Source organism: Centruroides vittatus, unplaced genomic scaffold (genome assembly GCF_030686945.1).
Source record: "Centruroides vittatus isolate TY-2023 unplaced genomic scaffold, ASM3068694v2 contig_863, whole genome shotgun sequence".
Taxonomy (NCBI): domain Eukaryota; kingdom Metazoa; phylum Arthropoda; class Arachnida; order Scorpiones; family Buthidae; genus Centruroides; species Centruroides vittatus.
Genome location: NW_027122563.1, coordinates 697,473 through 724,861, shown reverse-complemented (window position 1 = coordinate 724,861; position 27,389 = coordinate 697,473). Strand labels below are relative to the sequence as shown.

Here is a 27,389-nt window from a genome sequence, read left to right as displayed (position 1 = left end):
AATTACATTAATTATCTTTCCTGTCTTTTTATAGCGAGGAGATTAACATAATTAATTCGCCTCCTTCCAGATGATAAATTAGCATAATTTATTCGTATAATGGTTTCAAACGGAGCTAAATATAAGTTATTTTTTTAATATATAACACCGTATAAATTCGTAGAGTCCGTTCTTTCTTAATATTACTGTCAGCCTAACGTTAGGAGATGCGATTGGTACAGTAGTAATTCAAATATTTCCATAATGGAGGAATTATACTGCTATTAAAACTTCAAACGGTAACAGAAAACAAGACAGATGTCTGTTGGCAAAATATCAGGAAACAACAATACTCTCCCGTCTCTGGGGACGTAAAGAACTACACAATGGCCATCTGAGAAAGAAGTCCTAAAGCTAATATGGAGTTTGTTTGTCGCTTAGAGCCGTTGGAGGAGTGAGGAGGTAAGAACGAATGTTAGAAAGAGAAAGAGAACATAAGCCAATCAGTAGAAATGAGGAAAAGAAAAAAGACGTGAATTACGATTGACGCACGCTGCACGTTTGATATAGATATGTTGTGTCGTGAGACTAAACTTATCTTACTTAGTAAGATGCTATTGTTGCTAAATGGTCTGGACCCAGAATGGGAAAGATGCCAATACAATTACAAACATCATCTTCTTGTTACATATGAGTACTTCATACGATATATAACTATACAAATTTATTAATAATAATCATATTTGACCTTAAAAATTCGACTTTTTGTACTTTTTTCGTAAGAAAATACACACTCTTTTTCTTAACCGTATATGTTATTTTGTTAATACGTATAAATCACACAGGTTTCGGCTTTGATTCTTTCATAAATCATGCTTTTAATTATAAAAATATTCAACCTTATATAAAATTAATGTCTTGATAATAACTTACGGATATCTTTCGTTCATCAATCTCAGGAATTTTTCCTTTGCCCCTGTACATCTTGTTTATGAGCATTGCTTCTCTTCAGTGCAATAAACTACCTGTTATTATGTTTCTCTATAATTATATATTCGAATATTCGCTTTGAATGGAATAAACGACAAGAGCGAACGTTTACAAACCAAAAAATTAAACATCTGAAAATATATACATACACGTGTAAGTATTAATTAATTAAAAGAGCGAAACGATTCTTGTTAATTATTAATTTGGGTTTAAACACAATTTAATCTATTAATCTTAGATAATTGCATAATTTTAAAAGCGTGTTTTCCTAATAAAATATTTATTAAATATTACAAGTAGTTGTGTCGGAAGCTGTCAACGCTTCGGTTAATGACGTCACTTCTTACCAGAAATAGTGATCATTGATGTGGCAGTTCGTCCCCAGTCAATAGTATTCAAGTTGAACGACCAGACAATCACGTGACGTCCATTTAGGAGGAAATTCTAAGAACATTTAAATATACATAAAATTAATATTATATAATTTAAGAGTAAAAATAAACTTTCTATCGATATTTCCCTCATTTACTTTTTCCCTCCTCTAATTTTTTTTTTTTTTTTAAAGTTTAAATTTTTAAAATTTTCTCGCGACTTATTTTATATGTTTATTTAATTTTTTTTAATTAGAAACTACTTTTAAAAATTAAATAAATGCGTTTAAAACTCTTTTAAAGTAAATTAAAATTAAAAATGGGAGAGAATTAACATTTCTCCTGAAAAAAGTCAAATTTTTTTTTAAAAACTAAATTAAATTTTATTTTAAAAATTAAATTAAATACAACCAATCTCTTAAAATATAAAAAAATAAAATATTTTTTAATATTAGTTATAAAATAATTAAATATACGCGTATTATATGTAAATAAAACACTAGACACGTCATGTTTACCGACATTTGATACATTTTAAATTATTCATTATTCGTTTTAACCGATGATAAATATTTTTAAAACACAATTAAATAATAATAAATGTTTATTTTACTCGCAACTCTTTTTTTTTTCCTCTTCTATATTTATCTTATTAAATATTATATATTAAAATTGTTTTAATGTGTATTTTTAAAAAGACCTTTTAAAATATTAAAGAACGTAAATAATTAATCCGGAAAGATGATGATTTAATTATAGACACATCAAGATCTTTCACAAAAATCATCTTTCACTAATTAACTTTCTTACCACTAGATGGCAATACATTAATTACAAGTTTTTAATAAGATATGGAAGTGAATTATCGTAACTATGACAACATAAATGGCAAAGCAATAATTAATTTATAGAAACAGAAAGACATATCGGACAAATATTGACCCACCAGTTGTCTTAGGACCCCAATTCTTTAGATAGAGAAATTGGTGATTTCTGTCCCTCGGCTGGGATCACTGTCGGCACTTCTTCCTGTAGCCAACTTTCCATCATATTTATTAATAATTTCTCTATTTCTTCTGCACTCTGAAACATCTAACTGCTATAGCAAAGAGCAGGAAGAAAACAACTCGTAATTTATACCGCTGTAAACCCTCCTTCTTCTCCTTTACTCTCCATCCTCCGATCTAATTCATTTTACATTCTTTTTCTAATCACCGAAACGTCAAATTAATCTATAAAATTCTCATAAATAAATATAGAAAATCGTTTAAAATTTGCTAAAAATACACGTAAAGGTATGTTTTCGCGTAAAAAAAAGACAGTTGGATGGAGTATTTTTTTTTTTTTATATTTTTAATAGAACTTTTAGATAGGATTTTATTAGTACTTTTGTTACAATTTTGTACAAAAGGATTTTTCTAACAGGATTATAAATAAGATTTACTATTACATCTCGTATCGGAGGTAGAACTAAACTATATTTTTACTGTAAAAACTGCATTACAAGAATTATATCGACTATTTTAATTTTAACGGATGAAATTATCGTTAATTTGCTTAAATTAAACAACACAAACAATTATTATTTGTAATATTATAGCTTATTTTAACTAATCGAATTATAACAATTACACTTTGAAGTGTTTAAAATTATTATTATTATTCTATTAACGCAAGCTTCTAGAATTATCGAATTAGTAAAATGTATAAATTCTAGAGCAATTTACAAATCTAGAAGACAGTTTAATCGTTGTAATGAATTTATACTTTGGCTTACAACAATGTTGAAATTCCCAATAGAACTTTACAGATTATAAAACTTGAATTACAGATTAGAATTGCATGTATAAAGTTATATCGTCGGTTATTTATTTATTATTATTATTATCGTTACTTTTTTTTAATTCGTTCACATTTTTTTTTTTTTTTTTTTTTTTCTGGATTGCATGGGAGAACAGATTGTTACTAGAAGATTTAAAAGGAAAAAATAACGAAGGAAAAACAGGTTACAATGAGGATAACATCAAAGAAAAAGTTATTATCGAATATAATAGAAAGAACAAATTACTGAAGATAATAGAACAGAACAAATTGCTAAAGATAGTAGCGATTCGATATAGCGGATAATAGATTTTTTACAGCGATAAAATATTTATATAAATCATCGAATGTAAAGTTGGGTTAAAGATTTTTGCTAATTATTACTGCGGGATGAAAATGACTGCGCGAAAATGAATTTCTTCTTTCTTTCTTCTTTTTTTTTTAGATAATTTACAGAAAATTGAGCTTTATCTGAAGGGAATTGTTTACGGTGATTTATCTAGGGAACAAAATGATCAAGTAAAAATATGATATAAGAAAGAAAGAGGGGAGTCAGAGAGAGAGAGAGGAAAAAACCAAGAAAGTCATTGTGAGATTTGATTTAGTTCCGGCTATAGTTCAATCTGGCTCCGTGACCAGAAATTGCATTTTACAGTCGACGGAGTACGAATCACCGTTTACTAGACGTGTACACAGTCAAAGAGTTGGGTTACAGATGCAGAAATCGAAGATGTCAAAGAACACGGCAACTTTCGCTAAAGAAAACCATCCTTTCTTTTTCTCTCCTCTTATTACCGATCCACAGAAAATCTGAAATAATCATCTTTAAAAAAAAATAGAAACTGAATAACTGTAAATTAACTGTTGATATGTTTTAATCTACTTTATTTAAACTGTACGCTCTCCATTTTAAAACTACTAATATAGTTAAAATTATGCAAAAAAAAGAAGCCATTTATACCTGATATAGTCAAATTGTTTCATTACATAATATATGCATTTATTGTGATTTTATAACTTGTATAATTAAATTCAAAGGAAAATAATTAATAAAAAAAATTATTAATTAACGCTGTTGACCTTATTAAAAATCTCAATTTTTAATAGGATTCCTTAAGTAGTAATAAGATTTTTAATTAAAGTTTATGGTATAATTATAAAGAATTTTTTTTAGTTTTTTAATAAATAATACAATTAACAAAAATTGAAAAATAAAATAAAATAAGAGAAATAATCTTAAAATCCATTTAGAAAACAAAATTATTTATTTACGTGTTTATTTGTAAAGCCTACGTACTATTTCTGAATATAGTTTTTTTTTTTTTTTTTAATGTAAAAATCCTTGCTGTTTCTGACATAGAAAAGCTATCGTATGACTGATTTACTTACGAGGATTTAGTTTGATATTCTCGGAATCTGTTTTATATTTTACGTGTAGATAAATAAATATTCACTCCCCCGACCTTTACAGTTAATTTTCCGAAAATTTTTAATCTAAACTTCCAAGGAGTATTGCTAGCAGACTATATATATTATTAACTTATCGTGTAATATTCGTCTATCGTTTTTAATAAGGCCTTAACGAGTGTCCAAATTTTGAACTATTGTTTATAAAAGAATAAATTTAAATCGAAGCTTATGCCTTAGCCGCGTTATGGGACTCTACAGGCCTCGAATTATGTAGGTCTGTGTCCAGCGCCGGCTCAAATGTCGGTTTTTCGGGCTTCAGACACAGGGAGGGCCCGAACTTTCAAATTTATTCTGTTTTTCAAATATTTCGAGCCCCACTAATAACTTTTTCCGAGGCCCCGCGACACCTCCAGCCTGTTCTCGTCTTTTAGTTTCTAAAGTAATTGTAGAGATTTAACACCGCTAAATCTAAATTAAAGTAAGCGCTTTTATAAATAACGAAACTATAAACGGATATAAAGATTTTATAACTGTATAAAGACTAAAAATATTACTTATAAATCCAGTAGCGCGTTATAGCTTGGCATATTTGAATTAGGTGGGCCCCCACATTTTTCTTCGGGGAAATATTTTCTTCTAAAAGATTGGTTTGGGGCCTATTTAGCTGGAGACCCCAGGAAATTGCTCCATAGAATAACGCATCACCGTATAAATCAGTTTTGGTGTTGTATAAATCATTAAAACTTTATTGTTACGAATGAGAAATTAAATAAATCGATATTAATTAATAATAAAAATACTAATAATAAGATAATTTAACTAAGTCATTACGTTACGAGATTTAAAAAAAAGATAGAGGAAAAAAAAATGGATAATTTGAGAGTCGCTCATTTTAATAAGCTGACAAAAATACAACTAACTTTATACAATAATTTTCACGGTGCTTTTTTTTTATTTTTTTTTATTAAAAGTGTAAAATGAGAATTTTAATTAATATCGATTTTCATAAGATTCTTAATTATAAAAGCTATGGAAGATCAAAATTACTTTATTAGAAATTCTTGGAATTTCAAACTTGATTGGAGATCGACAAAGAAGAACACAAGGCGCCATCTATTACAATTTTTCCGAAACACCTCCGCGAAAAAAAGAAAAAGACAAAAAAAATCCATAAAGACTGCATAACAAAAGATAGATCTTTCCGAAAAAATTATTATAGTTAGATTAATGTTTCGATTAAATCATACGTTAAGAATGAGTTCGATCGTTGCCTGATACGGAATAAATTCACGATAACGAATTTATGTCGGGGATATAAATTCATTTGAATCTGATGCCATAAATGAATTTATAGCGCCACCATTCTGTAAAATTAAATTTAGCCGGTAGCAAATTAAGCGAACAAAAGTGGATCAATATTAAAATACTTTTCATTTTTAAAACTTAACAAAAAAAAAAAAAAAAAAAATTAAATCCTGTTTGCACTTTATACAATTATATTTTTATAAATTTATTCAATTAAAGGATATTATATTTTATAATAAATACGATGTCTATTGCTTAAAGACATGGACTAAAATAGATCGAAATCCTCTGCACCGATTCTATTAATTATTTTTAGGAATGTATCGATTGTTTCTTCTTATAGAATTACACTTAAAAAAAAAATAGAAGCTATTTATATATTTTTAATTATTTTTTCTTAGATTAAAAAAATTTGAAGACGCCAAATTACTTTTACGTATGAAATTTTATTAATATTTTTTAAAATAAATAATAATTGATAGGATTTTGCTCTGGCGCCATCTGCTGGAAAATTTTTAAAATTGTAGAATAGTTTTAAAACTTTTATTAGTTTTTTTTCCTCTTATACTAGTTTTAATTAATATATTAGTTTAAATTAATTAATTATAACAAACGGGGAGCAATATATTTATTATTTACATCCTGGTGTAGAAAGTAATAATTTATTTATAACCAGCCACCCCGACTCAAAAGTCCCAATTGGATGTTCCGGGAAGACGGTTATAATTGGATTATCATTAAGTTTTTATCCCACTACGTGGACCACTCGGTTAATTATCGTTTTTTAAAATTATTCCTGTGTTTATTTTTATATATACGAACAGTCACGACTGTGCCATTTGTCCGGGGCACTAGTTTTGTCAACCCTATAACACTACTAATTACAGATTGCGAATGAAGATGTCGGAACAAAAGGAAACTAGACAATGACATGTCTTTTGCTAGCTATACAAAGAATGCATCAATTATTGTTCTTGTCAATAGAAATCACTCGAAAGAAAAATGATGTTCTCTTATCTACGGGTTTTCTTTATTTTAAATTAAAGAACTTTATTACTGCCCGGCTTTTTTGTGTCTGCCGAATTGTCATAAAAATGACAAAATTCTTTTATTTTTATTTTTTTGCGTTTTTAATAGAACGAAATCTTTCAAAATTAGATGAAATATAATAATAATAATAATAATAATAATAATAATAATAATAATAATAATAACACGTTAGATATTTATGTACATTTAGCGAATATTTTGTGAAAACTTCCATTTTTTTTTTTTTTTTTTTTTTAAATTAGAGCTAAAACTGATAAAACGTAGGTTAATATTTGTTAATTCCATTAAAAAAAATAAAGAAAAAACTTGATTAAAACCGAAATTGAGAGCTTTTGTAAGGAGAAAAGAAACCAGGAGTGAGTTTTAAGCGGATTATGTTTACCTAAAGGTCCAAATAGCTTTTATCGAAGTGGATAACTACTAGAATGACTGTTTATTCAATCCTGTCTTAAGAATCTTTTTCTTTTTTTTTCCTCCCGCTTTATCTGTATACGTTGTTGTTGTAGTGTCGATTCTTTAAAGAGGCTTTACTACAACAGTTTCCAGAAATAATTATCAGTTTAAATAAACATAGATATCGGTGCGTAAACGTATGCAACAATTTCGCGCATTCCATTCTGGGCGCGCATTCATTTACGGTATTGATTTTATCCGAGATAAAAATGATTTCAAAATATAGTTTTGAAAGGAAGTTTCGGATTGGAATGTTATCTGTAAAGAAATGCCCTTGGTATCTTCCAATCGAAGAAAGAACAATGAGAAGAAGGATGATAGATAAGCGACCGAAGAAAGAAATGGCCTAAATTATGACTACTCGATGCGGAACGCACGATATTTTGGATTGCCAAAAGAGGATTCACGATTTGTATTAATAATAAAATATATTCTATGCTAAAAATTTCGTTTCTACAACTATTACGTATAAGAAGACGAAAACTTCTTCGTAATTCTAGTAATGGATTTTTTTTTAACTTTTATTATTCATTTAAAATTAAATAAATTTCGCGTAAATATTATATTTATTTTAGTCTTTGTAATTACGCGAAATGTATAACATAAATACTGTATTATCAAATTTCAAATTTACTTTTTTGTTTACTCGACAGATGGCACAATTATAGTCTGTTTTTATTTTTGTTATTAGTCGACAGATGGCAGAGCGACTTATTCAATTTATTAATAAAAAAAATTAAAATAATTTTTTTTAAATTAAATAATTAAATTCGTATATATTTTTGAAAATGTTCGCATATTTATTTTATAAAAAAAAATAATATAAATGGCAAAGTTCTTATAACTGTATTTTTAAAAAATTTTCAGTGTTAATTTTATATAAGACGTTGGGAAATCTATTTGTTATATTTGAATTTGATAATACGCAATAATAATTATTATTATGTCGAATTTAACACTAGATGGCGCCTCTCATTACATAACGGCAATTCTTAAGAAGCGAGTTTCATATTTCCTTCTTGATAACGTGATTCGAGTGACATCCGCCAGAAAAAAAAAAAAATTAGATTTTACGAAAAAATGAGACTATTTCACGCTAAAATTTGATTATATTCTCTAAGACGAAAACCTCGAAAATAAAATTAACTTAAAAAATTGAAATATAAAATATAACAAAAATATTTTATAAAGGTTTTATAATTTAAATCTTCTATTTTAACAATAGTTTTATTTTACAAACTCGTTCGTTTTACATTCATTTCAACGAAATCACCCGATTTATAAAGTTAAATATTGACTTTCTGTAGAATTCTCCATCACGCCTATTCGATTTTATGCTATTTCTCATTCCCTCTTTCCATAAAATACATTAGGTGATATTTGTTAAGTCTTTCAAAACCCATCTAATCTCATACAATTGAAAGAAATCTCTCATGTAATTGTTAAGGAAATCTATTCCGCCATATCAACCAAAGAAAAAACTTTACTACTGTACCTTCATTTTTCTTCTGTTTGTATAGTGATTTGTTAGTGGTTTATGTTACTAAAAATGATTTATCATCTCGGTTATCGAAATTAATTTTCTAGAACAATTGTTTGATATCGATATGACGAGATGTCGCTATAGAAAATCGATTTTTCAGTTATGGATTACGGCTCCTTTTGTCTGGAAATCTCGATTTCGGAAAGATTTTTATTGGGTTTTAATATACTTTTATTTAAATTTTCCATCAAAAACGATAATATCCAATTATAAAAATTAAATCTCTATGCTGAGACGTGACGATTTATAAATTATATAGCTTAATACACAGTTTTTACACTATAATTTGTAAATCCTCACGTCTCGTCACCCGATTTGGGTTGTCGAGTTGTGTAACTTTGTAATAAAAATATATATAATTGATAGGTTTAAAATTTTTACGATAGGCGTTTATCCATTCGTTTAAAGAGCATTAGTAAATTTTGTATTGGTGGAAAACGTCACTGGATACGGTCGTAGAATGTGATAAAATCGAATGTAAACATACATAAACATCATACTTCACACAATTAACTTAAACCTTAAAGTATCATAACACTTATGCCGATAAGAAAGAAATGTACGGTAAAAATTTAACGAATTTGTTGTAAAGAATAATCAAGAACGAATAAATTTTTAAAATAACCTGAATTATATTTGATTATCCATCCGTATCTAACGCAACTGGCGAATAGAAGAATATCAGTCAAGAATTCTTGCAGCAAACTATAAAACAGGTAAGTCTACCGCTGTTACTACTTCATTCTTTGTATGTAATAATTGTCTCTAAAATAATGATTTTAGAGACAATTATTACATTTAATAATACAAAATGTAGTTAGTTCCGTATAAATTATACTATTTAAATTTAAAGGGGTAATTTTTATTTTTTCGATTGATTGAACAGAAAACAAACCGTTCCGCACACGACAGTACTTATATACACATGTATTAGAATTTTGTAAATACTAGTTTAGGACATACAATCGAGTAGAATAAATACTACTTAAATAATTTAATTGTGTAATAATTGTTATAATTAATAATTGAATAACTTAATTAAGTATTTATATTTTTATTTGTTGTTAAAATAAAAACACTTTCTTATATTCTATCACAAATTTTTTACACGTAAAATAACATTCTCTTCACATTTTTCGTACTTAAATGGGTTTTACCATTTTAAAGCCGAACTCTTAATGCTACGACAATTACAGAAATGGAACGTATCTGTATTGGATGATATAATTTATGGGGAAAGATTTCAATACTTTACTAATTCTAGGTCAAGCCTGCAAAGAATATTCTTTATACATTAGATCATTCCACATTCAAACTTATTTTTATAATTTCTTCATTTACAAAAGTGCGAATTAGTAGAAACTACGGATTTTATTCCGTACAGTGTAAGGCTATACATTATAGGCCTATACAAAAGATCTAGGAAAACATCACTCTAAAATTAAATATATATTTCACAAGTGAACAGCCTTATCTACTTTCATAAAAATCGATATTACCTTAATGACAATATACTCTACTTTGTATTATCCGTCATCATTGGAAAAAAAATAATATAAAATTTATAAACGAAAAAGAAATTAAATAGAAAAAAAAATCTCGAATTATAATGTAACACGAAATATTTTTTAACTTCCTTAAAAAAATTCCATGCAAACTTAAGGGTAACGTCCTTCATTTTAGCGATTTTTTAAAGGCGGCCATTGCTCTAGAAAGGAGTTTTAATGGTGCCACAATTACAATATTTCTTAAAGATATGGAATTTTCTGATTAAGGGAGGTAATAGGAAAGTTATAAACGACAGGCAACTATTGGTATTAATACATCTAATAGCGGTAAGAGTTATATTCCGACGACTGAAAATCAGTTATAGACATTTTTATCGTCGCTACGTCTCATAAACTTCATTCGGAGAGAATCATACATCGTTGCATTTTACTGTAAGTCATTATATTCGGAAACTCGTAATAAAAATAATATTTTCTCCTTTAATTAATTTCTTTTTATACCCACAAAAATATTCAATATAATTATATAAAATAGAAGAAGCTTCTCTTTCTCTGTAAATTGCTTTTCGTAACTCACTTAACTCGGTTTTCTATTACACGGTATCGGTTTCAATAACAGAAATTCAATCGGGGAAATTGCATAATATAGAAAATTCTTCGACTTCAAATACGATTAAAATTTAAACTACGTGCACGTATTCATTCAAACGGCACGCCAGAGGAAAAAGTAGGAAAGAAGGAGAAAAAAAACAAATGGATTCTTTCACGACTGGGTTTTTCGTATCACGTGAGTAACGCAGACTAATTACGAGTAACTTCTCGCAACTTTATAGTCCGGAGAAACCAGAGGAATCAATTTATATGTGGTAGAGACACGCGAGCTAAAGCCGCCTGCCGCACTAGCTCCCCAAGCGGCCGCGTTTGCAACCAGAATCTAATTGATCGACCATTGGTTGTTTGGAAAGCACGGCCTACGGGAACGCTATTGTGACGTAAGCAACAGGCACTGATTGAAGGAGAAGCAATGAAGGTGAGATACGCTCGTCTCCTTCGCGTCACGTCCAGGTGAGAAGCGTTTCGTTTCATATCTCCTCTTTCTGCCTCTTCCTTTTTATTTATTTTTTTTTCTTATAGCTTTAGTTATATTTAAAAGATCAATCGGGGGAAGTACCGCATGTAGTGCGTGTTAATCGCTGGCTCGAATATATATATACGTGTTTCGGCATATAAAATTAATGAAGATTCTTAGCGGTTTCTTGCGTATCTTTCTGTCATTCTAGTAATATAAATGTTCCGTAAGGCACGCAGCTATCTTTGACATTTAGGCAGTGTCTTATCGTCGAATGACATTTCTCCACACATTCACGTGTGTTATTACTGTCAATAAAAACCGTTCGTTCGCGTATACATTATTTTTCTAAACGTGAATAATTAATTATAGTCCCTAGCTGTGTATTTCTCTACGATTTATAACTGTTACTATTTGTTATATACCCATTTTAGTATTTAAAATAGAACAGTGTTATATAATAGTAGTAAATATATTCTTATTTTTTACGTAAATGTTAAATAAAATATATCGAACGACGATTGTTTTTGTTTTTAATGATTAAGCAGATTTTATAAAGGAATAAATAGAATTATAAGGAATTATTGTTTATTTTACTATAAAGGAAGTGTTATAAAATTCAATAAATGTCAATTATTCATTGTTCTATTATATTAACTTTTACCTTTATATTTTTATAATAAGTTTTGGAGTTTAAATCGAATTTTAATGCTCGGTTTATAGGTAAAATCGGTTAAAATCTTAACATATTTATTTAATAATAAGGAAAATAATTATTTTATTTATAAAAATTCCACGTTATTGAATGGAAATTTAATCAGAAATTATTTACAGATTTGAAAATTAGATTTCTTATTGATTTGGTCAAGGTCTCTTCGAACAGAAAAGACAATTCCGGATGATTCCTTAATCGATTACTTCGGTATCAAGCGGAAAACAGACAATTCATTTTACTTCCCTAAACTCGAAGTTTCAAAGAAAGCGTCCAAAAAACTTTATATAAACTGTCACAAATTTAACATTTACTCGACCAACGGATAGAAAATCGATTTAGAAAAACGGCTTTACCGATTTTCCTTTTTTTGGCAGATATTCCTCCTCACGCGAACTTGGGATGTGGCGAACGATATTAAAATAACCTTAAGCAAATATTCGACTCTATACAAATAGAATCCCGAACTCGAACAAATATTACATGTTTTTTTATAATTATATTCGATAGAAGGAAGGAAAAAAAAAATACGAGATATTTTTCGGATTCCTGGAAGCGTGAAATGGTGAAGTACTTCACCGGCTGCCTTCGTTGCTAAGGGACGAAAGCGGCTTTCATCCCGTGTGTGACGTAAACAGAAAAGTCACCACATCCCAATCGATCGATTTAAAATAGTTGATTCTTTAAAATTCCTTTTTAAAACGAAAAGTTACGCTACAACGAGTTATGGTCTCGTTTAATGCGATTCAGTTATAATCTAACTATATTGCAAATTCCTTTAAATATAACCTACCTCTTAATAATTACACACACAGATATATATAAAACTTCGTTATAACGACATAAATAACGCGAGAACGTCCTGTAATTAAACAAACGTTTCGTTATAACGACAACCGCGCTTTAGTCATTTTTACGATTCCGTAACAGCGTAACATTTTCTTCTAATTTCTTTTATAATTAAACATATTTACGGTATTACAATTAATTATATTAAAGTAATTATTTAAGCTTACGTTAAGTCTTTTTTCTAATGACAAAAGTTCGATTAGTAACGACTTATAGTCTTATACTTTGATGGTAAATGAAAGACTCTTCGCGATTGTTTTAAATCGAATATTGTTACCTGAAAAAATAATAATAATTTTCAGACCTATTTACGTTATTTAATATTTAAATACCAAATTTTTAAATCGATATTTTAACAATCGATTTTTCGAGTACCGGTTGCATGCGCTACATGTATTATTCAATGTACGTAGGCTATGCGTGAATCTCTTGCAGTGTTTTATAATTAAATAAGTATCATAACCGATGACAAGTCGTACGAAAGTTTAAATTATTCAGAATTTTATGAAATAACATAAAGTTAGTATCATATATTTTTTTAAATGCTAAGTAACTCATTTTAAGTGACGTGTTACTTTGGGCGTATTCGTCCTTGATTGTGACTGAGTTGTTTCGCTCTCTTACCTGTCCGGAAATGTAGATGACGGGAAAATTTTCAGAAAAGTAAAAGAAAAAAAAACAAAGTAATTAATATTAACTTGCCAAAATTAAATCATTTTCATTGATTTAGTAAGCGAGTAACTCTAAAAAAACGAGATTCTCTTGTGACAATCTCGTTTAAATTCGAGTTAAAGGGTTGGAACTTGGTGAAAACCGCAAAGAACAAAAGAAACATTCGTAAAAAATTACCCATTTACATAACATTAAAAGTCGAGTCGATCGTAACTCGGTTCAACAGTCGAAACTAGCATATTTTAAGACGCGTAACAAAGTAATAACCGTGTTACGCTCGGTCGAATTGCCTATTATACGCCGTTTAATCCGTCTTTAACTTTTATTACTTATTAAAGGTCAGTAGGAGATATTGTGAAGAGATGACAAAACGTGACTGTACCGACCGTCGTTTGTATAATGACACGTTGTATATTTGATCTATTGTCATTATCGTCTCTCTCTTTTTTTGCCTTCCAGTGTATCACTGCGCGCTTAATTCTATTGTATGCGTGGATGCGACCTTGCTCGATACTTAATTACTATAATTCTTATGTGTTGCAAATACTGAGGATTGTTATCTTGTAGCAAATATTATTAAAGTAGAACGCAATTTATTAAAATAATTAATTTAATAATAATTTTTACCAGTTTAAATGTTTAGAACGGTTTTTGAAGAACTGAAATGATTATTTTTACGGAGTGAAATGACCTACTAAATCAATAAGAGCGTTTGTGACAGATTAATATTGATTATTATATATTCTTTCGTGCTTTACGTAAGTTCACTAACCGTTGTTCGAATTAAATTCGATATAATAATAACGATAAAGAATGCATTTTTAAAGCGGAATGACTTCTTTTTGCTATCTGCTAAACATTTTTCAACTTTTAGTAAGGATTATAGACGTAAGTTTATTAGAAAAACCGTATTTTAGTCGTCGGAGCGAGAAAGTAAGAGGGCTTTACTGCGTAGGATATTTCAATAACACTTAGAAGATAGAATCAAACTCTTATATAAAGTATATATAGCCTGTAGTCGATATAGGTTACACGGCGGTACCACACTACTTTTCAATTTATGGCCAGATATCAATATCTGGAAAGCACTTTAGCTACAAATTCATAAGTTTTGTAACGTCGATTATAAAACGTTTGCCTTAGGTTATAACTTACCAAAACAGAAAGAAATTAAGAAAAATAAACGGTTATAAAATACCATTTAAGATACGAATCGAAATAACGTCTTTGTAAAAAGTATTTGAAGGATTATTATGAAAATTTTAAAAAATTTGAATGCCAAGTAAATTGTCATTCGTTGGAATATAAAAATGAGTGTTAATTTAGAAACGAAAGTGCGAAGGAGTCGCGTAATTCGAAGACTTCTACATTTCAAACTAAGCTAATGTCGACTATATAGGCTACTATATTTAACATGAAAATTTCCTTAAGATAAACACATTGCTTATAATTTATAATAAACAAATTTTTTGTTGTTGTCTCGATTACCTCCTTCCTAGAAGAAAGCGTCTGAAGGCCGTAACCAGACTAGATTTATAGTTGTATCAGTGCAACGCATCCGATCAATATATCTTCAAATTATTATTATTATTATGTAATTTTCTATTCGCCGATTTATTATCCTATGTAGTACTTTACATTCTTCTACGTACATGTACGTAAGACGTTGATTTTTGCCGATTTTTATCCGAATACTTATGATTTTAACGCAACGCGTGACTACCCCTTTTTTAATTATATCTCGGTATCTTTAACGTTCTACAGTACTTAATTAATAACTTTAGCAGTTTCTTTTACTCGGCTTATAAAAAAAGAAAAGCATTTCTTTCTACTGCTCGATCGATGTTTTATAATAAAGATTAATAACTTTTAATTTCATTTCCCCCCCTTGGCCGTATTCAACAATTTCTCCTATCTTCCGTGTCATTTAAACTCCCTAGAAAATACGAGATTACCGTTTTCGTCTCTTATCTAATTTTGCATTCTTCGCCATCCTCCATGATTTATTTTCCGCCATTAGTTTAAATTTTTACCGTTATCGCGTTTCATTATTATTCTGTCGCTACTTTTCTATCCGCGCCATTTTTTTTTATTAATTCTTTGAAATTCTCAAGGCCAAAATGTAATCCATTTTACTTGGATTTTCGGGATATTTTTTTAAAAAATATTTCTTTTGATATTTTCAATTATCTCGACTTAACTTGTTTTCCTATAAATGTAAGTATATTCCGATAGCTTGTTATGAAGTACCTTCTTAAATCGATTTTATATTTTCAAATTTAAGGACTAATGAAATAGTTTTTACGGTGTTTTTTATTGGATATTTTAAACGTGACCCTGCACGTTTCGGTTAACGAGTTACGCCGCGATGTCAGTTTTACTGTTTTCCTCCCCTCTAAAAAAAAAATTCGAACTGTAAACAAATTGTGGAAGTTTGCCAAAAACGTCCAAAACTTCTTACGAAAATAGAAATTACAAAACATATCAGAATATTTTTGATTCTTTTCGAAGCCACTTTCCAATCTAAACTTAGAGGTATGTTAGATAATGGGCATCGAAGGTCGAGGACGAATTTTCTAACAGACCAGGTAGAACATTGTTTTTATTTTATTTTTAAATTATCGTCTTGGATGATCTGTTGGATCGATATTGGTAAAGAGAAAGAAGAATACCGAAAATATTAACGAGATTATAGATGTGTTTAGATAATTTCGTTATCGACGATGGCGTCGAGCGTAGAGATCTTATCAACTGACTCTATTACAAACGACGGAAAGCCTACCTGTACGTGTATATAGCTTATTTTCACAGTGATTTTCTCGCAGGAAATCCTCTAACATTTTCACTTCGCCATATTTACGGAAAGTGTCAAAATTTCCCCGTCAAACTTTCGTATCGGGTCTTTAGAGTAAGATTTATTGGTTAATGTAAGCCTTGGTGCCAAGATGGCGGCTCGTCTCTGATTCCTGCAAGGAAACAGTGGGACGCACGTTCTAACCTAACCTAACCTATTCTAATAAATTACCATAATTATTAGCAACCAAATTATTAGAATAGGTTAGGTCAGGTTAGGTTAGAACGTGCGTCCCCACTGTTTCCTTGCAGGAATCAGAGACGAGCCACCACCTTGGCACCAAGGGTTACATTAACCGATTTGTTTATTAAAGGATTCTCTCCTGTGAGAAAAATATATAGTTGATCGAGGCTTTAGAGCTTAAGGGGCCTCGAGTAGAAATTATTTTATATAAGGAAAATTAAAGAAATAATTAATAAGCGCTTGAAGCTTGTGTTGTTGATACACGCACGAAAATGTCGCCATTCCGAACGTCATCCCAATATTGTATTATTTAAATATTTAATATAGTTAATTAAATATCGGTAGGTTAATTACAATGCTTAATTATGTTTAAAAATATATATATATGAACTTTATCACGATTCGAGTGTTATGCACGTTGTAGTACGAACGAATCAATTGGCATACAGTAAGTGCATAACGGGAGCGCCTCACGATAGATTGGCGTGAAAATTTTCTATTTTTTCTGCCAACGAAACGATTACGTAAAGGTCAGAAAGTCCGTAGAATGAAATTATTCCGTTTAGGTATTTGAATTACCGCGTTATGTAAATATAGGCCTACGACTATTCGACGAGACAACGGCCGAAGGACGAAAACGTCATTTATATTCGTTTATAATTTATAAAAATGAAAATATGATGGAAATTTCTTGAAAAAATAATGTTTAACTTCTCGAATTTTCCTTTTCGATAATTTTAAATTGGAATATAAAAAGTGAAATTTTTCCGCTCTGATAAACTCGGGATAAACGAAGATTTTTTCGTCTTAGTTTTCGTTTCCTAGGGAAAGTTTTTCGATCGTTGGCCTTCGAAAGAAGAAAATTTCCCTAAAAAAACGAAATTAATGGATTTTTAACTTAATAACTTTATTCGTAAAATGTATTTTTAGAATAAATAGTGGAATAATCGATGCCATCTACCATCGGAAGCCTGGATTTTAGCCATTCGTATCCGTACTTACGGTTAATAAAAACAGAGAGAGAGAGAGAAATACAGGAATTTTAACCAGTCATTTAATGGGCAAACGATCGGAAAAATACGTTTTAATAGCAGATAACTATATAAAAGTTCTCGAAAATTCGATCGGAAGAGTAGCGAAAATCATTTTTATCGAGAAAAACCTGAGAATATTGAAGTAAATACGATTCTTAGGGGGAAAAAAAATCTATAACTCTTTTTCCAGTTACAACGATTGCTATACACGGAAAGAATTTCTGATCTTACCCGTCTTTCTCGGTCATTTAAATGCACATTTCTACTTTCGAAATTCGTTTCTTAAAGGAGTTTCTTCGTTATTAGAGAAAATTGAGGAGGAAGATATCGAGAGAAGGACGAGAATTTTTGCTAGGATACGAAACTATTTTCGTCTCAATTATTAAAATAACGACGAGATATCGTACCTAATAACGAATCTGTTTTTATTTATAACTAATGAGCTCGAAAAATTCATTAAAAAATTTGAATTTTCGTCGAAGCTTTAGACGAGAGAAGGAGAAGGGGAAAAAAAGAGAGGAGGAAATTATTCATTAAAGGGAGATATTTCGTAAAAGTAAGTGTTTTATGACCGGGGTGGTGCCATTTTATGACTTCCCGTACATTAAAAGAGAATCGAATTCAGTTCCTTCCTCGGTATACTCGTTTGTTATTCATAACAGCCTGAAAAATTTGCATATTCCTCGTTATTTAAAAATTATCTTTATTGTAATCATCGTCAATTAATAACTTAGAACCGAAAGAAAGAAAGAAAAAAGCACCAAAACACTCGGAATTCTTCGGTTACAATGGAAAGAAACGTCTTAACTCGATCGTTTCTTTTTAAAAATATATTTATCCGTATTACAAATGCTTTAAGCAAAAAATTAGCTTTAAAAAAAGGCGCAAGAAGGCGATTTTAATTAAATTTAGTGAAAATTGATCTACCGAAAAAGAAGAGAAGAGACAAACGAAAATAAGTTATTTAACGTTATCGAAATAAGAAGAGAAAAGAAATGGCTGATAATTTCGGGGGAGGAAAAAAAAAAATGTTTTTAATTAAAGGACATTTTAATATTTAATATTTAATTTTTGGTTTAATTGTCGAATAAATAAGTTACGTGGAAAGTAACGAGTATTTTACGAGCGGAATGGCATTAACTGCCGAAGGCTTTTCGTTCCATTAGACAATCGCTAAAAAAAGGAACGTTATCTAACGAAAGATCTGATGGAAGGAAGAATCGTTGATGAATTTATGTGGACCGTGAAGCCAATATTGTCCACTCTGCTGATTTTTACCACCTTTACAATAGATTTTAATAGCATATTTTGTAATTAACCGCTATAGCTACAAAGCGTTGCGTGTTCCGATAATGGAGGGATCGTGATGCTCAATATATCACGATTTTTCCATATTTAAACGTAAAATTTGACATTATTCTCGCATGTTCTAAAATAATTGATTGTTTATGTATCGAAAATAGTGCCGTTAAGATCGCCTTTCATCCCTTCGTTTCGTTAACCTTATAACTTCAATCGTGCGATGATTTAAGATCGAAGTCCTTCTATTCAACGTCTCTCACCTTCTCTTTTATTTAAAAAAAAAACAAATAAATACATAATTTATATATTTAAATCATTTAACTTTTTGTCTATAATTTTTAAGTTTTAATTTAATTTTATTAATTAACTAGTAGATATGCGGGCAAATAGATAGCTGAAAAACTTGGCCCTCCCCTATTAACCCTTCGTCAAGGTGGGTCAAAGGGTTTAGAAGAATATAGAGAACAGACAAACAGACATTCTATACATTTAAATTTTATCTTTATTTTTATTACTTCTTTTTCCCTGTCTCTTTTTAAAGTCATTTTTGTAATTTTTATGATTTGACAATAACATTTTCATTTTAATTATTTAATTTTATTATTTTTAAATCGTAACTTAAGCAATTATCTTTTATAATTTGATTCCATTTTAAATGCGTTTGCCAATTACCTATTATAATAATAATAATTTAGAACATTAATTAGTATAATTATAATAATAAAAAATCATGTAATCGTGTTTTATTTAAAATCATTATCTAATGTAATATTTAAAGCGAATAAATTTCGAAAATTTTAATTATATCGTAATTAAAATTCTCCAAATTTTCATTTTGTTGAAATATTTAATTAACTCCTATTTTTCTTTTTAAGTACCTAAACCTTACTTTTCACCCATTATAATTCATTCATTGGCTTCAAGGGTTCATATATACACATAACAAATAGCAGTACTTATGCGTAATTCTTTATTATATCAAAAGTCTACTGTATATTTTTAACTTTATAAACTTTATTTATTAACGGTAATATTCAATAATTATTCGTTAATTTTTAACTGAAATTAAGTGTACGGGACACCTAATTTATATAGCCTATATAAATCCAAGTTTTATATAAAATATTTAACAACTTAAGATAAATCTAAACTGTTTAAACCCAATTTGAAAAATTTCACACCTTTTAACAGTATTTTTACTTCGAAAAATGTCCCTTTCTCATCGAGGGATCACCCCATTAATTCCTCGTCATTCATATTCCCTTTGGTTTTACGTTTCGTAGCTATTTTTTGTAATTTACTTTACGAAATTAACGAGTCATTTGTTGAAAAAATAAAAATAAAAATTGGAAGTTTGTTTACGTTTAAGAGAGCTTCTAAGTTGAATTATACTTTTAATTAAAAACGATACACATTTTTTAAAAGGTACTTAGAAAGATCAACAAAGTAGTGGAAGGCAAAGATGTTTTTTTTTTTTTAATTCGATAATTAAATTAAGCAAATATTTGCAGAATAAAATGAAATTTATATTAAAGTAATAACTCTTGCAGATTACATGGAGTTCTATTAACGTGATGGATTTTTACCGCCTGAAGTTGTCCAGACCTTTTAGGAAAAAAATGTAAAACATCAAAGATAAAACCAAGAAAGAAGGTAAGTTTATAACAAAAAAAAAATTCTATAAATATCATAATTCAAATAGAACTAATTATTTATTACTTTAACTGGTTTGAAAAAAAAAAAAAAATAACATCTAGAGAATAGGGCCTAGCGATAAAATATATCACTCCGTGTATAGGTGTAGAGGTTCATCTAGTTAATGCCAAATTTTCTTCGCTACATAAATTACTATTCTACTCATCGAATCGCTATCATAATAGTAATTTATCTATCTTAACATTTATAAGTTTTAAGGATAATGCTTTATCGGATGAAACAGAGCGAAACCCAATTGTTCTTTCTTTTTTTTCTTCCATGTGGATGTAGGCCTTGTCTTACGATATTTATCCTCTAAGCTCAAGATGGCATCGATTCGTCATCACTCGACGTAAGAAGCTTTGCAGATTTCATCCTCCTAGCCAGAACGAAATGCAATTTAATTTCCTTTCTCTCTCTAATTTTCTTTGAAATTGGATTTATGGCGTCCTCGTTGTTTATTAATCATTAACGCAGCTTGTATCATTAACGACACTTCAGTTTTTTTTCTTTTTTTTAACTGAAACGAGATTTATTTTGCTAATTCCTAGTTATTCGAAGGTATTTGTGTTAACCTAGTAAAACAAATGATATTATATATTTTTAAAAAAATTGTTTCCGCCAGAAATTCGCGGTTCGTGATCGATATCTCTATAGCAACTGCGGTAGGTAAACTGTACTAAAATGCATCTGCACCGTGACATTTGGAATGTGATTTAGTCTAGTCCCTACAATTATTGCTTAAATTAATATACATAAATCTGTAGTTAAATATGGTAGAAATGTGCGGGAACGTCTTAAAATGTTGTTGCTCTGTTGCCAAAATCCCTAGGAGGTTCAGGTGCGAATTCTTTTTTCTTTCTACCTTCCAAGCCTAATATATTATAGTTTTAAGGTCCTGGTCGATGCCTGACCCATTTACGATCGACCCTCGAATCCCTAATTGCTACAAACTCTCGAGATATTGAAGTATCCGAGGCTAATTCGTCAATTAGGACATTTCCTGTCCCCGTTATCACGTACCGTACAAACCTCTGCACAATCGCTGCATTTAATTATTCACGTTTTTATTCCTAATTTTTCTATATATCTACTCCAGATTTTTCTAATTAAGTATATGAACGGCTGCGAGCGTTACATTTTATTATTATTATTATTATTATAAATAATGGAAGAATTCGATATGATGGACGTCTCGCTAGATACAGAATATTGACTCGGACCTTACGATGAAATTTCATCTTACGGATGTTTACTCCCAAGCGAAAAATATAGGTTTCGCTCTGTTGATACTACAAAAAATGAACGATTAACCGCCTGTTATTAGTATATCTGGCTTTATTTTCCAATATTTGATAGAAATTTAAACTTAATAGAAATTAAACTATAAACTTTTATATTATACAATGGATGGAGAAGTTTCTACAGGATTAAATTACTATTATAATACAAGAAAGGAGTGTATATAACGTTTGAGAATTCGGCTTCAAGTTTCACGATGGGATATATATATATAAAGAATATAATACAGCCAACATCTAGATCTCGTCGAGACAAAGCCGCTACTCCATAACCTCCGTGTTATAAAAGAGGAAGAAGAAGAGCCAGCATCCATCAAAGATGGAGTCGACCTTGAAACAGAATTTAAAACAAAAAATTTCTTAAATTTATAAGCTCGTATTGACCGAAAAAGTAACATATTATTGTAATCTGATAGGAATATATTTTGTAAAGATTTATTTAAAACAATTTTTGTTGTTATTTAAATAAAATTTACGTGAAGGCTTATTTAATTGTAACAGAGAGAGAGAGAGAGAGAGACCTTTTAGGTTTTTGTTTCGTAATTTTTAATGCGATGAAGAGACGATCTGATATAAAATCAAGTTTACGAAGATTGATTTTCGATTCCTGAAACAGAAGGAAAATACCAAACTTAATCTTTTCGAAACTCGAAACTTTAACGTTGATTTAGTTTATTTTATTAGATTAGAAGACGTTTACAAGTATTATTTTGTTATAAAAGTAATAAAAAAAAATATTCGTTTAATTCTTCAGCGATTATCTGCTTTTCTTATCGACGACACTTACAAAGAACTTTTGAATGGATTAAACTAAGTTTCCATTTACTTTCGGAAACTAAAGGCAGAAAAGTAAGTTTCTCAGTTTTAGAAAATTGGAAAGTTCCACTTCCATTTCCTATGTCCATAAATCCTGTTTTAGTTTAGTTTTCTCACGCGATGTTTATTGAATTTCAGCAATTGGTACGGCACAGTTTTTGTTTTTCTTCTTTGCGATTTCTCATCGATTTTCATTGGACGAATCTTCCAATATTTTGCATACATAAAACGATTCCGATAATTTAGCATCGGTTCTCGATCGCGATCGCTCCTATTGTTGTAATGAAAACGAATTTTACGTTTCTAGGATGCCAGCAGCTCGCATTTCACCGCTGGTTGATCAGCGACCTTCCATTACTTCTCAGGCCACCAGTTCGAGTTCGGGGAGTGTCGACAATCACAGCGCCTCGTCCACGTCTTTGGACAAAGTGGAGTTAACTCCGTATCAAAGGATCTTACAAAGACTAAACAACGACGAGAAATGGCAGAAAGAGATAACTCTAGGAAGACGAGTGGGATTTTACAGATTTCGAGGTGACATCGGGAGTGGAAATTTTTCTCAAGTCAAAGCGGCCGTTCATTGCTTAAGTAAAGGTGAATAAATTAAAACAAAGAACTCGTATAACGAGCCTGATTCATTTAAATGCATAAATAAATAGTAGGCTATATAAAATTTTATTTTTTTTGATTCTTAAATGTTAGAAAATTCGAGTAAGTCGGGATGTAAGCCTATATTTAGATAACTTAGATAATTTAATAGCGTTAGAAGATTAAAATGCTAATTATTGTATTTAACAGAGAGAGTAGCGGTTAAAATTTTGGACAAATCGAAACTGGACCAGAAAACACAAAAAATGTTAAGCAGGGAAATAATTAGCATGGAGGGACTGCATCATCCTCATATAATACGGCTGTTCGAAGTGGTGGAGACTTTGACCAAAATCTATCTGGTGATGGAGTATGCCAACGGGGGAGAACTCTTCCATAGGATATCCACAGATGGGAGATTTCCCGAAATGGAAGCAAAACATATATTCGCTCAAGTTACGGCTGCATTAGACCATATGGTAAGTTGAAAAGGGTTATCTTGACGCGATATCAGTCGTTAAATTCGTTTCATCGTCCGAATTATAAATTACTTATCGATGCTTAATTTCCGTTCTCTTCTATTTTTCCTACCGAAGTTTATATAGCAAAGGCGATTAAATTTTATTAAGTTTGACTTTACAAATTCCCCAACGTAATAAAACGATTTGTGATGTGTCAGTCGCATCCATCTTGTATCTTTTTCATCCTTAATGAATACTGCCTGGGAATAAATGTACTAAAAGAGTCTAGTGAATCTTAATGCGTTCAAGGATATGATCCAAATAAGGCGTACAAACGCGGTAAAGATGTTTTAAGCGTGAGCGAAACCATAAATATAACTCGGCAAGGTTTGAAAACAATATTAATTACGGCTTGTCCGTGTCGTTACGACTTGTATTTGTTTACGTTACGCCGCTTTACATCCCGTAAACGCATTAATAGGCTTTCGGAATAGATTAACGCCGCTTCTAGTGCGTAATATATTATTATAAACTTGATTTATATATTTGCAGCATCAACGAAACATCATCCACAGAGATTTGAAAGCCGAAAATGTTTTCTTCGCCGGGCCAAACGTAGTTAAAGTAGGTGATTTCGGATTCAGCACTCAAGTGAGAGAACGAGAGGAAGCTCTTTGTACTTTTTGTGGTTCACCCCCTTACGCCGCACCCGAACTTTTCAAGGACGAAAATTACGTCGGAGCTTACGTTGATATATGGGCACTGGGAGTGTTGCTGTACTTCATGGTTACCGGTTCCATGCCCTTTAAAGCTCAAACTGTCGCAGCTCTCAAAAAACTAATCCTAGAAGGTCATTACGTTATACCACAATACGTTAGCGACTCTTGCTGTCAATTAGTGAGAGGAATCCTTCAGATAGTACCCCATTATCGTTATACCATAGAACAGATTAAAAACACAGAATGGTTGAGGAACCAACACTTTCCATCCGAACTAACTAAATATAGTATTAACACCAATCCCGACGGACCTTTTAGTGATATAGAGAGAGAAACCAGACAACAATTGAAAGAATTGGGAATCACCGAAGAGATGTTAAAAGAGTGTGCCGATAAAGGATCGAGATCCAACGTCACGGGCACTTACAGAATCATCCTGCATAAGTTACAGACTTGTCCTTCGCAGAACAGAGAAGGTGAAGTGACAGAATCTGTATCTTCTGCACAATTACCCCAACGTAATCCAAGTACCTCGAAGCATAGTGAAAAGGGATTTAGATTCTTAAAAAGGAAACCCTTTTCCGGTCATAAAAAATCAAAAACATGTAATATCTTTTAGTTTCTACATACCATATATATTACTATAAATAAATAAATATAAATATATATATATATATATACACACAATTATTTGTTAATGTCTATCGAAATCGCAATCCTTCCAGACTATCCGAAACTATATGAAAAATTCCAAAGGCGGAATGTATTAAATCCTGATTTTTCGTAACTTAATACTTTATACGTATCCTTCCTCCCAGATTTAGCTCAATGGTAGATCAACAACTTGTTATATTACATATCTAAAGAAGGTCTTGTATAACTCCGTTAACGAAATAATGTTTTACAAGAGTGTATTGTTCGTATTGCCGAAACTTTAGTTTACATTGTGATGCTTACAAAAAAAAAAAAAAAAAAAAAAAACAAAAATAGAGTGCCTACATAAAAAGATGGCGGAAAACTTATTTTTTTGTGATTGGAAGCTTCCGTGTAATATTTACATAAGTTACTGCCGTTGACGTCAAAATAGATCGAAATATATATATATATATTGTATCGAAAAAAAATAAAATAAAAACTATATATATTCTTTCTGAATGCTATATTTTAATAATCTTGAGTATGTAAATAATGCCTGAAGCTTCTGTATATAAATATATATATATATTGTGATAGGATCTTTATTGTTAACATGTTATTATGTACTGTATATGTTGTTTATTAAAATTATTATTATTAGTGTTCAGTTTCTGTTTGTGAAAATCTCGGTTTTCATTTTATAACCAGTTTTAGGAGGATTTATTCCGTTCATTTCTTTTCCACTTTCTTAGTAGTAGTTAATAAAAGATCATAATCGGAAATGACGGTATTCTGCTCTTAAGAATCCAAATACTCCTGCAGATCTTCCAACAATACCTACATCAAATTTATTGATAGTTAGGTGCGATCTTGGTAATCCGGCCGTTCACTAGTTCGACGTGTCTAGTAATGCGACACTAGTCGATAGCCTGTTTTCGGATATTATCGGCACTATTATCAAACCGTAGACAAGATTCCAACTAATTCAAACTTCAGTTTCCACTGAATTTGAACTCCCCAGTTAACGTGTTCGAGCCCAAGCTCGAACACTCGAGCTTGCGTACGATATTAAGCTAAAGATTGTTAGGGCTCGTCATCTTAGGATGCTCATACAAGGTACAGTTTCTAATGACACAACACTGTATGAATATTGATATAAAAACCAAAAATACTATCTCCCCTACTAAATTTAGTGGAAATACACCTACTTGACAAGATCGATTATCGGCCACGACAAGCTTTCTTTTCTAATGATTAAATCATTGAATTCCCCTTATTTCCAATAATCCGACACTGTTCCTTCCGTATATGTCGGATTACCGAGATTGTAATGTATAATCAAAATTCGTTTTCGTATGTAGTAAACAGTGTTTTAGTAGTGGGTGATTGCTTTCTCTCTCACCACCAATTACACTCAAACCTGTTTTTGTGCGGTCTTTTTTGTGCGATTTTTTTATACGTGCAATGTGTTTTGTGCAATTATTTTTGTGCAGTATACCAATTTGATTGAAATTCATATATCGCGCACAAAAAATCACACAAAAACAGGTTTGAGTGTATCTCAATACTCATTGAGATGATCCAGATTTGATCATGTCTGAATTCTTAGAACCTTATTATCATAATGTCTTCCGCAGATATATTAATTATAAATAATTTTTAAATATATAATTTAATTAATTACAAAGGATTTAGAAAATTATTATCGCTTCTTAAGTGTATCCAGTTGTGTAAATTATGGCTGTTTACATTACTAATAAATCATAAGAGTATAATTAGATTTTAATCGAGTTAAGTACAAATACCTGAATTTATAATAGTGATTATGTTAATTATAACTAATTAATCCCTATTTTTTACTTTGTTAATCGTTATTCCAGGCTAAAACAAAACATTTTTTTTAGAAATAAACATATTCAAAACCAATTCTGGAACCAATACCATTGAAATTAAAAAAAATTATGTTTATATAGAAAATTTTATTTGTATTTCTACAAATAAAAATTTTATTTTAGCAGAATTTTAGCAGAAAATTTTAGCAGAAAATTTTATTTGTATTTCTACAAAT

General features: G+C 30.0%; 1 protein-coding gene and 1 long non-coding RNA gene across 2 annotated transcripts in view; one reads left to right on the top strand and one right to left on the bottom strand.

Moving 5' to 3' along the window:
• The window catches only part of LOC136982808 (uncharacterized), a 43,779-nt gene that overhangs the window by 8,291 nt on the left and 8,099 nt on the right, over positions 1-27,389 (bottom strand). The window contains exons 2-3 of the long non-coding RNA XR_010881929.1: positions 1,317-1,413; positions 913-1,100 (exon numbers count right to left, since the gene is read on the bottom strand). This is a non-coding gene — a long non-coding RNA (uncharacterized lncRNA). The remainder of the gene's footprint in view (positions 1-912; positions 1,101-1,316; positions 1,414-27,389) is intronic.
• On the top strand, positions 11,151-25,795 carry LOC136982802 (serine/threonine-protein kinase NIM1). The gene is made up of 5 exons (XM_067279326.1): positions 11,151-11,495; positions 20,656-20,758; positions 23,225-23,511; positions 23,716-23,984; positions 24,519-25,795. The coding sequence occupies exons 3-5, from the start codon at positions 23,226-23,228 to the stop codon at positions 25,302-25,304; spliced, it is 1,341 nt and encodes a 446-aa protein (XP_067135427.1). The 5' UTR covers positions 11,151-11,495; positions 20,656-20,758; position 23,225; the 3' UTR covers positions 25,305-25,795.